Source organism: Podarcis liolepis (genome assembly GCF_965112155.1).
Source record: "Podarcis liolepis genome assembly, chromosome: 3".
Lineage (NCBI taxonomy): Eukaryota > Metazoa > Chordata > Lepidosauria > Squamata > Lacertidae > Podarcis > Podarcis liolepis.
Genome location: NC_139557.1, coordinates 73389125 through 73405869, shown reverse-complemented (window position 1 = coordinate 73405869; position 16745 = coordinate 73389125). Strand labels below are relative to the sequence as shown.

General features: G+C 43.4%; 1 protein-coding gene across 7 annotated transcripts in view; it reads left to right on the top strand.

Annotated features, from left to right (window-relative positions):
* LOC310703824 (uncharacterized protein C6orf118) overlaps nucleotides 1–11495 on the top strand; it is a 42848-nt gene extending 31353 nt beyond the window's left edge. For 2 of the 7 annotated variants that reach the window (XR_014524387.1, XR_014524388.1), the window contains 3 exons: nucleotides 6987–7080; nucleotides 8550–8585; nucleotides 11128–11495. Coding sequence is in view for 2 of the 7 variants with exons in the window: in XM_083496539.1 (XP_083352665.1) it covers nucleotides 6987–7032 (46 nt within the window). In the remaining 5 variants the exon portion in view is untranslated. Of the gene's footprint in view, nucleotides 1–629; nucleotides 854–6986; nucleotides 7081–7844; nucleotides 8385–8549; nucleotides 8586–11127 lie in introns of those variants that run through there. The other 5 variants (XR_014524389.1, XR_014524390.1, XR_014524386.1 and 2 more) reach the window with 4 other exon arrangements.
* Nucleotides 11496–16745: the final 5250 nt, after the last annotated feature.

Here is a 16745-nt window from a genome sequence, read left to right as displayed (position 1 = left end):
CCCGGCCTCTTAAGTGAGATGGGTGCACAACCCTAGAGTCGGACACGACTGGCCCGTACCGGCAGGGGTACCTTTACCTTTACCTAACTCTTGGAATGGTTAGGAAAGATCTCCAGGGTTTGGCCTTGGAAGATGCTCCTCTCACAATAATGCCACTGGGAGAGCTTTGCAAGAGAGAGGAGCTAAACTTGCAATGCTATAACCATGTACGGGAATGTCTCTCTTGCACTCCAGTGACATGCGCTTCAAATGGGTTGTGTGATACGCAGGAGGAGTTCGATTAAGGCCACCAATGCCACACAATTTAAGAAAAACATAAGCCCCAGAAGATGGTAATGTTAAATGACACCTCCTTTGAGCTAGATTTCGGCACGTGGTCCAGGGCAAACCTATGAGCCATCTAGCCTCCCATGGCCTTGGCCTCATATTCCCGGCAACAGTGTCTTGGGGGCAGATGCCCATGTCATCTTGAAACATTGTTAGATTTTCTCATCACCTGAGAAATAACCACTCTGCTCATTTTTTAATGTTTTTCTTGACAAGCCTCTAAGACGTTGTTCATCCTTCATGATATCCCCATTCACCTTCTTCTCACACCTCACTGACTCTTTTCTCCTTGCTGCCATCAGAAAACCTCAACGAATCCTTATGTAAGCAGCACAATATGGTACGAAACTATCGCTTCAGCAGCAACAGCAAAGGAGAGTCTGGCTGGAGTTTCGGCTCCCAAATTAAACACCATTTCCATGGTATGGATTTCAGCCCTGGCGATGATCTTACAAAGCAGAATGCCCCTTTGCACGATTTTCTTTTTTAAAAAGCTTCAGATAAATGCTCTGCTTTCAGATCAACAGCCAATCGATATCACATTCTTTTGTTACTGTTGCCTGCAAGGAAGATGTTAAGGGTTGTGCTTGCTTATGGCTGTGACCCCCCAAGATCCTTTATCAGGATAACTAGCTTGCGTTTGCTGCAATCCATCTTGATTTCTCCTATGTAGTGCCCATTCCTGAAAAATGAAGTGTCTGTATGAGTTAGGTTTTCAGGGTGGCAGGAGCAGAAATGAAATTGTTTGCTGCTCATTTTATTTCAAGAAAGCTGTGCTCTGAATCTTAGGATCAAGGATGAACTCTGTTTGGAGAGGCTGCCTATTGTGCTTAAAGCTAGCTAGCAAACACAGAGGCCGCATCTGTGTACAGAGCTGCATGTCAGGGGTGGGAAACCTCAGGCCCAGGCACTGCATGCCACCCGATGCCTCTGTATCTGGCCCTCAGGACTCTCCCAAGGTCACACACCCAGTGTCATAGTGTGTGGAGGGCCACAGGGGAGGTTGTCCCAGGCGCAAAATGGTTAGGGGTGCAAAATTTCAACACCCGGTGCGGCCTCAGTACAGCTGCAGACTTACTTGTGTCACTGGGCTCCATTGGAAACATGTGAGCCAAGAAGTGACCTTTCCAGATAACAGAGCAACTCTTCTTTTCTTATCCCTGTGGCTGCGATCTCCTGGGTGACACGGATGCTGTTAGGCAATTGAATGAGCATGCGTACCCTGTCTGTTTCTCTCCCTCCCACCCCTCCACGTGGCCCCAGGTGCTGGCAACCCATGCTACACCACTGAACACTCCCTCCCGAACCATGCCACTTAGTGGACCTGATTTGCAGTTTGCACCCTCCTTGAGTGCTTAATATATCCACAAACTCTGATCATGCTTCTTGCTTGTCTAGATGGAGGATAGAGAGGGATGTGTGTGTCTGTGTGTATGATAGAGCCTACTGTGTGAAGGTAAAATTCAAATGTGTAGTGTCCCCTCTCCTACATTTGCTTCTGATTTTGCCCACCACTAGCCTGTGGTCCCTGGAAGGTTGCTTAGAGATACATGTGGCCCTTTGTCTGAAAAAGATTTTCCATCCCTGCTGTATGTTATGAAAACTAAGACAGTAGGCAGATCTGCCTTAGACTAAGCTTGGGCTCTCAGTACACAGCCACATTCCTTGTCAAATAGTGTTGCATCAGTGGCTAGAAGACAGCTCCAAGCAGGATGCTACAGTTAATGATTCTCCTCCCTCCACTTTTCTTTATGCATCCGTGCCTAATTTAGTGAAATTTTGATCCAAATTAACTGGTATTGTGTTGAAGTACGTGTCTTAAATCCCAAGACACATTGAGCCAGATGAAATGAATGTTTATTCCCCAACATATCATTTCTTAACATGAAGTTGAGCTACAAAGTGGTAGCTAATATTACTATTCTTTTCGCAAAAATGACACAAGGTTGCTTAAGAAAAAAACTGCTGTTTGCTCAGTTCGGAGGTTTCCAGCACACACTAAAGCACACTGTGTTTTTAAAAAATGTAATATGCCATGAGATCATGAATACAAAGGTTTTCACTTTCCTTTGGCTCTTTATAGAAACACAAAACCTTGAGTGACATGGAATAACTTTGTCAATAGTGCAAGAGTTCATCTGAATAACTTGTTTATTCATTATCCATCATCCTGATTTGCTTACACAAAGCTTACAGGGAGGTTAGACTACGTCTGATCTTGACTGAGCATTTGTTCTGATTTGTTCACAGTATTGTTTACAGTATTAATCCTGCACTCATCCTGATTTGCTTGCAGGGTGTCTACAAGTCTTCCTGTTCCTAATTTGCTTAACTATCCCACACTTTTTGATGCATTTCCCCAACACTTTGCAAACGACAAAAAGTTTATTGTGCTTGGACTGGGGTGAGGAACCTCCAGCTGGCAGGCTAATCCTGGCCCACCAGGAGGCTCCAATATGGCCCACAAGGCCATTCCCCTCAAACTATACCAACCTGCTATACTTACTCCTGAAGTCAGTTGGCTGAGTATGCCTGTTCTCAGTAGGGAACCGCAGGAAACAAATACTGCCAAAGCAGCAGGATTTAACCCTCTGCCTTGCAGCTGATGCTCAGTTCAGTAGGATTCCATTCAAACCCCATGGGGACTCTCTAAGGGGAAGAAATCCTTCATTTTATCAGCACATTGAAAATGACATTATTGTTACATCTGGTGATGGGGCCTGTGAGGTCAGTCCTGATTAGAATCTGTCTCGCAAAGCTGATAGGTTCCCCAGCCCTGTGCTGAGGCAAAACGGCATTTAAAATCACTTTAAAACTGAGCAAGCCTGAAGTCCTCATATGTGTTTTAATCCCTTCTGCAAAATGCTGACAACCTGGAGCCATCCTGAATATGGCAGAGGAACCCACTCTTTCCTTCTAGTGTAGGGGCCAGATGGAGAGGGAAGGGAATAAAGTTTCCATACTGAGCCCTCTTCTGCTGGTTTATTGAGCAGTGCCTCAGCCAAAATAGGCATCTTCTGTACAAGTTCAATTCGCATGGTCTCTTAGGGCACCAGTAGCCATTAAGACCATCCATGGTCTTCTGTGAATGACAGATATCAACTACCAGCTGGTTCACAAATCTGTAAACCCTTTTGTTTATGGCTCCCTGCGGTCTTTTCGCTTCAGATAATTCATTACTCGTCTGCCATGGAGCTGCTCATAAGCTGCAAAACACCCTACTCAGAGAAGCTTGAGACTGCACGATGGATTTTACACAATGTATCATGTCAATCAGTTATATGGAGATGTTAATAAGCGGATCTTGCAGACAAAGTATCTTGTCATTCCATAGCTTGGAGATTTGCATAAGTCGAGCTTTTGATGTGATGCTTCGGAGTGGCTTTACGAAGCTATTTTACTGTGCCGTGTTAATCTGCTTGAAGACCTTTGTGGCAAACGATTCTGTGTATGGCCCAATGGAGATCAGTGACTGCAATATAGTTTTTCTGCTTGCAAAAAAGGCAGTTGTTCACTGGAAGGACGGATCCTGAAGCTGAGGCTCCAATACTTTGGCCGCCTCATGAGAAGAGAAGACTCCCTGGAAAAGACCCTGATGTTGGGAAAGATGGAGGGCACAAAGAGAAGGGGACGACAGAGGATGAGATGGTTGGACAGTGTTCTTGAAGCTACCAGCATGAGTCTGACCAAACTGCGGGAGGCAGTGGAAGACAGGAGTGCCTGGTGTGCTCTGGTCCATGGGGTCACGGAGAGTCGGACATGACTAAACAACAACAACAACAGGCTTTCATCTATAGTTTCTTTCCATTTAAGTTGACCAGAAACATCATACAAAATCCAGCAAATGTGCAGCTGATGAAGATGCACATTGCAAAGCTTTTCTAGTCCCCGTTGAACCTAATGGACATGAGAATGGACATCCACATTCGGGGATGCCGGTCACACATACCAAAGGACAGAGAAAAACTATTACTGTGGTGCCAATATGTTATTAGTTGATACTGCCTTGGAGTTAGGAATATTGTGCTCAAGATAATTCTTAGACCATTATTTCTAAAAAGGTCACAACAAATTATTCTTGGATGTTTACAGCAATACTAAACATTCCTATTCCCACTAGTGATATTTTTCAGCTACCAAGGAAGTCACATTTTATCACCCCACTAGTTTTGGAATCCCCTTTTCAAACATATAAAACATCACTCCTTATTTTCCAGTTATTTTTCAGGTTGCACAGGAGTTATTTCCACTTAATTGAGGGTACAGATTGTTTCTCAAAATTTAACCAAAATGGGTCAGAATAACTCTCATACAAATTTAGAGATATTTTCTTGTCTCCTGAACAATTGTAAATGGAATTTCTGTCAAGTGACAGAAAATATGGGCTGTATTTCTGTAGTTATTTTCTCAGGCCGAAGTTAATATCTAGTAAGAGATGTGAGGAAAGTTAAATATGATCTGAGTGCAGGTTTTGTTAGAGATAGGGTGAAACTTTATTTTGGATCAACAGTTCAGATTTAGACTTAGATTCTACCCCTTTTGAGAATTTCATTTTGATATAAGCAGAGTATACAACCAGCAGTTCAAGCCAGCTTCCACTATGCCAATTTTGTTTGGGGTAGTATTATTTTGTGGGTTTTCTTTGACAAACAAGACCTGCAGCACAGACTACTAGGTGCACATGTACTTCCAATTGTTGGCTTTATCTGAGTGTCCTCCTCAATCACACACCAATTTTAATCATAGAATCACAATTCCTCCAGGAGCCAGTACTGAGAAACCAAACAAATGGGAAGGGTGCTGTTGTGATCACATTCTGCTTGTGAATTTTCCATAGAAATCTGGTTGGCCACTGTGAAAACAAAATTCTGGGCCAGATAGACATTTAGTCTCAGCTCGCAGGGCTCTTCCTATTTTATGTCTTTGGTAGCTGACCTTACAGTTAGTTCTGAAGCCTGCTTTAATTCAAAATGCATACAGAGTGCAGCATCTGCATGCCTGTGATTTGTAGCCCTGAAGTAACAAATGCTGGTCTCAGAACACATGCATGGGTTTTTCATCCAACAGTATTTTATTTAAATCAGGCTTCAATCAATGTAGTTTTATTTCTGAAACAATTTTGATCCAATTGCACAGTTATACGATGCCAGATTTAAAATAAGGCAAATTAGAACAATTTGATTAGTGGAGACTTTCAAAGATTTGCCTCCCTTCAAGAAGCTAAACCCATTACAGAAGTTTGGCCATTTCATTCTCTGCATGTCCTTGTTTTCTGCTTTCAATCATGTTATATCAGAATCTTTTTAATTGGATTAAGCTGACAGCTTATTATCCAAATTAAGTGGACATCAGCCATCTCAACTAAATAGCTCTGTTGATTAATAAAGGGCCATTTAAAAGAAAGCCAACTTGGGGGGGAAAAAATAAAAATGACAAAATACTAAGTAAAATTGATAGTCACTCTACTTCAGTTTATTCTTGATGTTTTGAGAGAAAAAATCAGAGCTGGGCAGAAACCCACTAATTAAAATGGTCCCAATTAAATGGTTAGGAATATCTAGCAGATGCCAACTTTGTTAAAGTGATTCACATTGCTTTCAGCCTATTTGAAAGACAAAACAAATAAATAGTTATTACAAAGTAATCAAGTCAGATTTGGAACATTGTGGCTCTGCTGTACCACAGTGTGTGCGCGCGTGCACGTGCATATAATCAGAGGCGGAGCTAGCTGCTCTGGCACCCAGACATCCTGTGCACCTGGGGGTGAGGCCATGGGGGCAGGGCGAGCATCCCAGGGGGCAAGACACCTATGGGGGTGGAGCGAGCCGCCCATGGAGAGTGGCGTGAGCTGCCCCTGATGGGCTGCTTCCTGGGGGGGGGGGGGGAGCGGAGCCATGCTGCTTTGCCAGCAGGCTTCTTCCCTTCCCTCTTCCTTTTGACAGCTCTGGGGAGGCTCCCCCCAGGAAACAGCCTGGGAGTGAGGGGCAATGGCGCGCTGCCCACCCACAACTCCCAAGCCTCCCCCAAGCTGTCAAAACAAAGGGGGAAGGGGGGAAGGCCACTGGCAAAGTGGCGCAGCTCCACCCCTTCCCCTGAAGGCTAGGGGTAGGCTTGGGAGTCGCAGGCAGGCGGCGCGCCAAATGTCACCCCCCTCAATGATGACACCCACGGTGGGTCACCCCCACCACCTCCCTTCCTCCACCCCTGCATATAATCCCAGGGGCTAAAGGATGTTTTGGGTGGAGATGGGGGTTAAATAATGTAATTTGGCAAATCAATGAATTTGAGAAATCCTCTCTGAATGTTGTCCAAGATGGTGGCCAACTTATCATTGCCACTCAGCTGTGTATTCTTGATGACACCTGCACCCCTTGATAAGTTTCTGTTTGGTAACAACAACAACAACTTTATTATTTATGCCCCATCCACCTGGCTGGGTTTCCCCAGTCAGTCTGGGTGGCTCCAACAGAAAAGTACAAACACGATAAAACATCAAACGTTAAAAACTTCCCTAAATACGATTGCCTTCAGATTTCTTCTAAAAGTCAGATAGCTGTTTATTTCCTTGACATCTGAAGAAATGGTGTTGCACAGGGCGGGCACCACTACCAAGAAGGCCTTCTGCTTAATTCCTTGTAACTTTGCTTCTTGCAATGAAGGAACCAGAGGAAGACCCTTGGAGGAGGACCTCAGACTCTGGAATGAGCGATGGGGATGGAGATGCTCCTTCGGATATACTGGGCTAAGGTCAAGGTAGGTGGTCATATCTTTCATTAGCAATCACTTGTAGCTGAGTAAGATTGTCTTCCATGAACACAGTCTTAACAGTGAGTCCGTAAGTGACTGTGGAGGCCAATTCCGGATCCACACGTCCTTCCACTGCAGGGACATAGGTTTCTGGATGGGAATTGATCACAGTGAGGATTTGCCAAACGTGCCGCCTTCTTAGCACGTTTCTCCCTTTCGTCTTGGGTTTGTGCTTCTTCAAAGGCTATTCTCTAGTTGGAGTGCTTGCAGGCCAGTGTTTCCCAATTATCTGTGCTTAAAAAATTTGCCTTGAGAGTGTCTTTAAACCCCTTTTGTTGACCACCGGTATTTCGCTTTCCATTCTGAAGTTGGGAATAGAGTAGCTGCTTTGGAAGACCAAAATCAGGCATCATTTGTACACACACACACATGCAAAGAGAGGGAGAGAGCAGGGCAATATAGTACAGTGTACCTGCTTAAAGTTTACTTTTTTGAGAGAGAGAGCCTAAGGGGTAGTGAGATGTGGTGATTAATTTTTGGAGGGAGGGGAGGAGTATTCAGCCAGAATCGTGTTCTTTCTGCTAGGTCTGCTAAGTAGCACTGCAGAAGCCCAGACACTCCACATCCATCATTTATTTGAAATGTCGCTTCTCTGCTTAATGACGGGTTGTCTCCAGCTTTCTGTGTCCCACATTTTCCTCTTCCCCTATCTTCGAGAACTGTATAATGTTCTGCTCTTCTCTCTATTTTCCTTTTTTGCCTTTTTGTAGTATCACCCGCCTAAATGATTGTAATGGAACAAGTCGTTCCTGATGCTATCTGGCAAGGATCGAAGAGCAAAATATTTTGATTGCATTTTGTACCACTTCAGGGAGAAAGTGAGCCAGGATGATGCCTCTGAAGCATTACCTATTGAAGAAACAAAAGGCCCTCGTTTCTACAGCACTTATATGTCATTCTTGATGACTAGGTGTGATTATTAGCTCACCTACAAAAATTGCTGATGCTTCCATTTTTTTAAAAAAAGAGCTGGCATTTTAAACACACCACCTAAATACAAACAGCATGATTACAGGGCAACATCTTCTCCTGCAAATGTACCATTGAATGACTATGGAAACTGTGCATGAGCACCAATGTGCTGTTGCACATATCTCATGAATTGTACTGGTGTTTAGGCAGATGTGTCCCTTTGTCAGTTCTCTGTTTCTGTTTTCACTATAGTTAATAGACGATCAATAGATTGTCACAACTTATAGTTTGAGTAATTTAGATGGTGTTTGAAAGAAGGTTATTTACCATAGCTCCATTCTCTTTCCCGTTATGGATTGATCTTTTGGCAAAAAAAGGGGGACTGCCCTGTGACATTCCTCTTTAATTAAAGAAGAATGAAACGCTCCATAGAACCTCTCTTTCATTTTTTAAAGAGGCATTGCTGAGCACATGCTAATGAGCAAATATTCTTGCCATTTCAGCAAAGGCAGAGGTGCATGTCATTACAGAGCTTAAAGGTATGGCATCTGTTATACTAATAAAACCGGAATACAAAGTACTTTCTTTACTCTCCCTCTTCTTCGTTCCTCAACCCTGACTCCTTTGGAAGGTGGCAGATTCTCCTTCCTTGGAGGCTTTTAAACAGAGGTTGGATGGCCATCTGTCACGGATGCTTTAGCTGAGATTCCGGCATTGCCGGGTTGAACTACATGACCCTTGGGGTCCCTTCCAACTGTACAGTTCTATGATGTATGGCTAAAATTTGAAGAAAAAGGAAAATGTCAGAAAGCAAATAAGTGCCATCAAGTCCCTCTGTGACCTGCTTCATTTCTTCCGCATTTGCTTGATTGGTAGCAAAGCTGCACATTTGCTCCCATAATAGAAAGTTAGCCTCATGCTCAGGGCCATGCCTTTCTTTACTGAAGATCCTGTGTTGGGCAAGGCCTGTAGCACAGAGACTGAAATCTGTTTTTAAACAGAAGTTCCCAGTTTCAATTCCTGGTTGCTGCAGGTAGTGCTGGAAGAGACCCCAGCCTTAAACCTCCAACAGTCAGAGTGGTCAAGGAGAAACAATCAGGGATGGCTGCTGCCTCTTCCATATCGCAGCAACCACTGCTTGAAGTGGTTGCCTAACTCTGCCTAATGGCAGAGCCGGTGCTGGAAAGTGACATGAAATAAAGAAACAATCCCAGGACCAAGCTGTGTTGGAGGAATATATTCAGTTCCTATAGCCAGGGATGGATCTACTATGAAATGAATGAAACTTAAGCTTCAGGGCCCCTTATCCCAAAAGGGCCTCACATGCAACTTTAGTTATCATTGTTTTAAAAAATTGGGTCCAGTAGATGTGATTTGAGTCACATGACTCAAATTGATTATTTTTTTGTTGCACATATTTCAACAAGCCCAACGTCTGAGAGTCAGTAGCACAGATGCTGTAAAGGTGTGGCGATCTGTCGTGGAACAACCCCATTGAAGAAGATAATGGTGATTACCCAGAGCTTGTTGCTGGTTGCGAAGGAGCCCCCATGACAGAGCCCCCAAACTGTAGGTCCCTCACTGCCTGTAGCAGTCAGTATCAGCTAGGTGACAATGCTTTTTATAGTGTGGGTAAGTGCTGAACATATTAAGAACAAAGGTAGCTGCCTCAGGGCTTATCCACACTTTTATTTTGTCCTGCTCTTTCCAGTCACAGGTCCTCACTTAAAAGCTCTGTGTTCAAGTGGGTTTATTTTTTGCTACCAGTTTTCCCTGCAAAAACTCACTCTTTAAAGCTCAATTGGAGGAAATAACCATTCAGGTTTTCTGCTGCTTGCCATTTGCTCTGATTGAGCTTTAAAGAGTGGTTTTTTTAATAGGGAATGCTAAAAAAAACCAGACACTCAGAAATGGGGCTTTTACGTATAGGCCATGGCTAGAAAGAGTGAAGGAAAGGTAAGTGTGGATAAGTTCCCAAGCTATTTATACATCTAACCTCAGCACTGTCTACAATGAATGGCCAAAGATCTCCAGGTTTTCAGGCAGGATTTGTTCCCAGCCCTACCTGGAGATGCCCAAGATGGAAACTGCACATAAAGCATATAAAGCAGATGCCAAAACATGTAAATAAGGCAGTGATGATTCTAACAGACAAGGAAATAAAAAGGAAGAAAACTCAAACTCCTAACATAAACAAAAACAAAAACAAAGAACTTCATTCTGTTCCTAACTCTGCACCATATTTCTTCTTACAAACTTTATTTTATGTAGGCTTTCTACAATTTAAAAAATGCCCAACAAATTCAACATACTGCATGAAAGCGGTTGTCGATCAGAAGGTCGGCAGTTCGAATCCCCACGATGGGGTGAGCTCCCGTTGCTCGGTCCCTGCTCCTGCTAATCTAGCAGTTTGAAAGCATGTCAAAGTGCAAGTAGATAAATAGGTACTGCTCCGGCAGGAAGGTAAACGGCATTTCCGTGCACTGCTCTGGTTCGCCAGAAGTGGCTTAGTCATGCTGGCCACATGACCTGGAAAAACTGTCTGCGGACAAACGCCGGCTCCCTTGGCCACTAAAGTGAGATGAGAGCCGCAACCCCAGAGTCATTCGCGAGTGGACTTAACTGTCAGGGGTCCTTTACCTTTTTACTGCTCAGGATTTGGGAGCATCCAGGTCAGGAGTCCTGCCTTTTTTGGGGCATTGTAATGCACCTCCAACCCTTTCCACACCACTATTTTAATAGCCATGCAGGAGTGACTTGCCGTTGTCCCATGTCACTAAAATCTAATGCTAGATGCTAAGTAATGTGACTGCTGGCCAAAGGAAACAATTGTTAGAGATGTGTCTCCTGACCTTGGACAACATGACCACATTCTTCCTGGAATGCAGATAATAAGGACATGATCTATGCAGTGTTTAGAAGGTTGAATGGTGTAACTGAATTGTCATCATGAAGATAAAGTATCTTGTTCTGGTAAATTGGAAGGGCCTTCGGTACTGGTGGGCAGTAAACTCAGACAAGCACTTTTAAAGGCTGTGAATCTTCCTTAATTTCTCTGGTTATTGCTTTGTATATTCTCAGCAGAAGAGCAGAGCTGGAGGACGAGGAGAAGGTACCTTCCATATTAATACCACCGGGGATATTTCTCACGCACACTAACACAAACAAAGCAAGTCGCTGAAAGGGGCGACTTCCAATTGATGATTCATTCACAAACAGACCCTCCAAGACATTTACTCTGTTGCAACCCTGCATCTCAATACATCTCTCAGCTATTTGTAACACTGAACGCAAAGAAGCAGCTGCTTCTTAGAATATCTCTAGGAAAACAAAAGTATTAGCTTTAGTGCAATATGGAATTGGCCTACATCATCTTTAATACACCATCTACTGTTTGCTCTGTGTTGAAAGCTTACATAAAAATAAATAAATCTTTGAAATGTGCCTTATACTTTTAACTCAGCCTTGTATTATTCTGTGGTTCCTGAGCTATAAACTCTCTTCCATAAAGTGTGAAGAATATCGAGTGTATGAAAGAAGTTGGACACAGGAGGGTTGGATATATGAGACTGCATAATATTCTGCTCAAACACCCATGGATCACAGGACTGTTCACTATCAGATTAAACTTTTGTTGTTGCTGTTGCAGCTTCCAGGGAAATGGGAATGATGAGATGAATGCTTGCTTCTCCAAAGGGCTATTAAAGAAATGAAGGGTCAAATTGTCTAATTTGAACTGAATAAACCATCAATCTAACACAAAGTAGTGGGATTTTAGGATGACCTACCCAGTTCCATTAAAGTGAACGTGGAGATGCTCATTGCCTTTCTGAATGTCGCTCTGCACACGGTTGGTGCTGTGGTCTAAACCACTGAGCCTCTTGGGCTTGCTGATCGGAAGGCTGGCGGTTCGAATCCCAGTAATGGAGTGAGCTCCCACTGTTCCGGTTTCTGCCAACCTAGCAGTTTGAAAGCATGCCAGTGCAAGTAGATAAATAGGTAGTGTTGTGGCAGGAAGGTAAATGGTGTTTCCATGCACTCTGGCACTCATCACAGCCCTCTGTGTGACAGAGGCGGTTTAGTCATGCTGGCCATGACCCGGAAAGCTGCCTGTGGACAAATGCCAGCTCCCTTGGCCTAAAAAGTGAGATGAGCGCCACACCCCATAGTCACCTTTGACTGGACTTAATGGTCCAGGGGTCCTTTAGCAGATGGTGCACAGAGATGGTGCACTTTGAGATGCACCTGCAGTGCTCATGATAGATTTGAAGTCACACAAAGAGCATGCTTGCTGGAATGCAGTCTAAGAAGGACAAGATCTGTTGAGAAGGCGGAATTGCACTGTCTAGTGTGAGGTGAAGAATCCTGTCTGTTTTACACACAGACAAAAGCAGAAGTGAGATAGGGTAATAGCTCCCCTACAATAGGGTTTCCTTTTCGCCTGGTTCACTATGTGTGTCTTAGTGGGGATCTCGTAGAAACAGTCACTGCGGTGACCTTTTGGGATAGACTGTTGCTATCCCCTCACTTGGGCCCTGTATTTGCAGTGACCTTTTTTAGCCCTAAGAACCTATGTATTTACAAATGCTGCAAGGACAACATGCGTATGCATTCAGCACTTGATGGTTGACGCACATGCTCTCTGACACTGCTGGCGACTTTGAATGCAAGATTGCCCAAATGTGGCCCCTGTGCTGGAAAAGGTTTTTCCATTCCTGGTTTAACAACCTCAACAATGAAACAACGCTTAAAGTGGCCTTCTGAAATGAAGTTCATTGCTAGTGGGCTTTTGCGTGAAAGCACTCTGAGTTCAGTTCCAATCCTGAAACAAAACTCCCAGGCTCAGAATGTGCTCAGAGGCATCCTGCTCTTCAACCCTCACTCTTGTTTGTGGGTCTGTGGCTTCTGGTAGAAAACAAAGGAGACCTGACAAGCCTGATGTCTACTCAGCCCTGCTATGCAAGATAGGCACTGGTCAAAAATACTGCATATTTGTTACATATTTACACAGAGATCCTAAGAAGCAGGTGCAGTTGCCTGCCTCTTTACAAAGCAAAGAATTCAGCTTTTTGAAAACCCACGAGGTTGTGCTTCTAAGGTCTTTTCCTTTTTAGGGGGAAATGATGATGATTATTTTTTTACTCTTTATCTATCTCATCCCAGAAGGCTACTGAACTGACACTCTCTGCGTTGACAACTGTGTATATTGCGTGTAGTTGCAGAGACCTCTGCTTCTCCTTTAGTTAGCTGGGTTACTTCAGTATTGAGTGCTTTTCCTTTGTTCCCCGTGTGCCACTAGTCAGTTCTTCAATAAGTCGGAGGAGATGTTTTCCCTTGCGATGGGCAAGGGATGTGGAATCCAATGTTTTCAGCAGACCTGTCACAGCTAGTGAATTCATTAAGACAGGTAGACCTCTATAAAAGGTCAAGAACGGTAACCTTTTCAGCTTTGCTACTCCTTAATCTCATTAGCTACTTTTAAAAAGTTATAGTGTCTCTTTTCAAGGGATGAGGTTTGCTATACCAGGCGGCCAGCTAAAAATAGCACTTGGGTTTGGCCTCAGACCATTTGAAACAGCTTCCCCAATGACAGAGTGGTTTTGTTCAGTTTCTGAAATATACATCTTTTGGCTTGGCTTTCCAGATGATCAGAAGAAGGGCAATAACTAGGTCATATTTGCTGAAAGATGACGAAAGCTTATGGTGGCAAAGATCTTTGCACATTTTTAAAAAATAATACTTTATTATGTTTTCAATTTAAAATTTCAAAATAAACATTTTACAAACTTTAAAATATCCAATGACTCCCCTTCTTCTCCTTCCATGGTTCATTTTACATACCAGACATTCCTGCATATTTTACTATAACCATTCAAATCAGTTTTCCACTTTTACATCCATCAAAAATGATTTACTCTGTTGAATTTATCTTAGTGCTGCCGGTGTTTTAAGCTGTATACAGTTATTTTCTATATATCCAATAAATGTTTTCCACTCTTCTTTAAATATATGTTATTCTTGCTCTCTTATTCTGTGCGTTAAATCTCCAAGTTCTGCATATTCTATCAACTTATAAGTTGCCAGTCTTCTTTAGTTGGGACCTTGCTCACTTTCCATTTTTGGGCTAATGAAACACAGGCCACAGTTGTTGCGTATATAAATAACCTTTTCTGACACCTAGGAATTTCTGTCTGGGTTATTCCCAGCAAAAAGGAATCTGTATTTTTTTGTTTGCGAAGTAGTTTTAAACATTTTTTTCAATTCATTATAAATTATTTCCCAATATACTTTTACCTTTTTACATGTCCACCACATGTGAAAAAAGGTTCCCTCCACTTCCCCTAAACGCCAAAATCAGCAGCCGGTTCGCTGAGGTAGTGACACTGGCTTCCTTCTCCCCTTGTGGCAAACCAGAAGTCAGCAAAGATCTTTGCACATTAAACCAGGAGAATTACCTTCATGGGTGATGTTACAACCATCAGGGCTAGGCAACATGGTTCCCTCCAGATGTTTGGGACTACAATTCACATCAGCTTCAGCCAGCATGGTCAATGGTCAGGGATCATGGGAGCTGTTCTCATCGGAGAACACCATAATGGCTGCCCCTGGTCTATAGTATTCTTGCTGAGATTCAGTGTGAACTACCAGTAATAACTGAGGAGAATAAACGCCACCAGCACATTGCATGGGAGATGCTTGATTGGTCGCCCTGACATTTTCTTTTCATTTTAATGAAATGTAGCCATGTGGCCAGGCTGCGGGGCGGGATTGCCTGTCTGAAGTTAAAGTTAAATGGGCCAATCAGAGGCCCCCTCTAGTGGGCACCTTACTTTAGTCACTGCCTAGGGGAAGGTGGAGCTGGGACTGGGACTGCAATGATTCTATCCTTTGGGTACATGCTAAAACACACAGGTTCTTTTTATTACCCCTAATCTTTTCCTCAGATTAGTCAGATATGAAGCATACCGCTGGTTATTGTTGGTATCTGAAATTATTTTAGTTTTATTGGTTTTATGCTATTTTATTCTGTGCTGTTCTTATCTTTTGCATGCCACTTTCTTTTTTTAAGTTAAGCATTTTCCGCAAAAACAAACTCTTTATATGTGCTCGTTTTCTGGGTACCATCACATCACATGACTGGGCTTGTACTAGGTGACTTCACTTTGAAAATTTAGGGGCTGATGTTCAGCTCAGCAACATGAAATAAGAGAAGTATGTGAGATACCCAATAAGGTACTATTTTGTTAGATTTTATTAAGTGGGACCCCTGCTTTGAGATGTGTGGGGCTAGGATGGTTGACACAGAGAAATGTAACAAGGGCACTCTTTTTGACTTTTCTGAACACCTGCCTAAGACTGGGCTTCAAGGACAAAGAGAAATGAGTTTTAGTCCTGAAACGTATAAATATATATATTCCATTCCATTTCTTTTACCACTTCAGAAGGGAATCATAAAATATAATTTTACACTGTGTTTTCTTCTCAATAAATGGCTTTTTAGTTCCTCCTATGATTTGCTCTGTCAGATTTGCTGAATAAAAACTCTTGATGTAGCCCAAGGGCAGCCTTAGAAATCAGTGCGCCATGAGTTTTCCTGTAGCTGAGATACTGAGGATTCATCAGTATGTTCTATAAATTCTTGAGCCTTCTCTTCCTCTACCATCTCTAAGAGTTCTTGCTCAATTTCACTTTCTAAATACCTTAGGGAGACTTAGCATTGGCAAAGTCCCAGAGAAAATTAACCAGCAGATCACATTGGGGGCGTTTCTCTTCAGATCCAAAACACTACACAGCTGATCCATCTAAAGGTTATTCCAACGATGGAGGATACCAAACCTACTGTAGAAGAGTTCTATTAGCATATCATGTGCGTGGATCTAAAGTTCTATTGTCTGTCCTGGCCATGGCTCCAGATTCTGATAAACTGACAGCTCTCAGAGAGTAGCGCTTCAGATGGACCAGGTTCCTTCTAAAGGAAAACTCAGTGCACTGGATTGGATTGGAAGCTGATGCAAAATGCAGACTTCAGAGTTGTTATCGTTTGCAGCATCCGTGTCCTCACTGCAAGTTCCTCCATGCCAATTTCTTGGAAAATTGTTATTGATGGGTCCAATGTTCTAGGAGTTTAGTTAAGGGCCAGTTCTGGTTTCTGAATCAGTTCTTAATCCCTTGCTGTGAAGCTCTGCTCCCACCCTCTTCATATATGGAGACAATCTCCCACATACAACAACAACAACCACCACCTATTATTTATACCCCACATATCTGGCTCGGTTTCCCCAGTCATTCTGGGCGGCTTCCAACAGATTAAAAATGCGCTAAAACCACCAAACATTAAAAACTTCCCTAAACGGGGTTGCCTTCAGGTGTCTTCTAAAAGTCAGGTAGTTGTTTATTTCCTTGACACCTGATGGGAGGGCGTTCCACAAGGCAGATGCCACTACGGAGAAGGCCCTCTGCCTGGTTCCCTGTAACCTCACTTCTCGCAGGGAGGGAACCGCCAGAAGGCCCTCAGAGCTGGACCTCAGCTATTAAAGGAATGAGGGGTTTGGTGCGTGCAGGGGCGCATGCAGGGGGAGGAGCCTGTGGCCCTCCAATGTGGCCAATGGTCAGGGATGCTGGGAAATGAAGTCCAACAGTGTCTGAATGTTCCCTGGTTGTCTACCCCTAGTTCAGAAGGAGCCAAGTTCCTGGAGTAT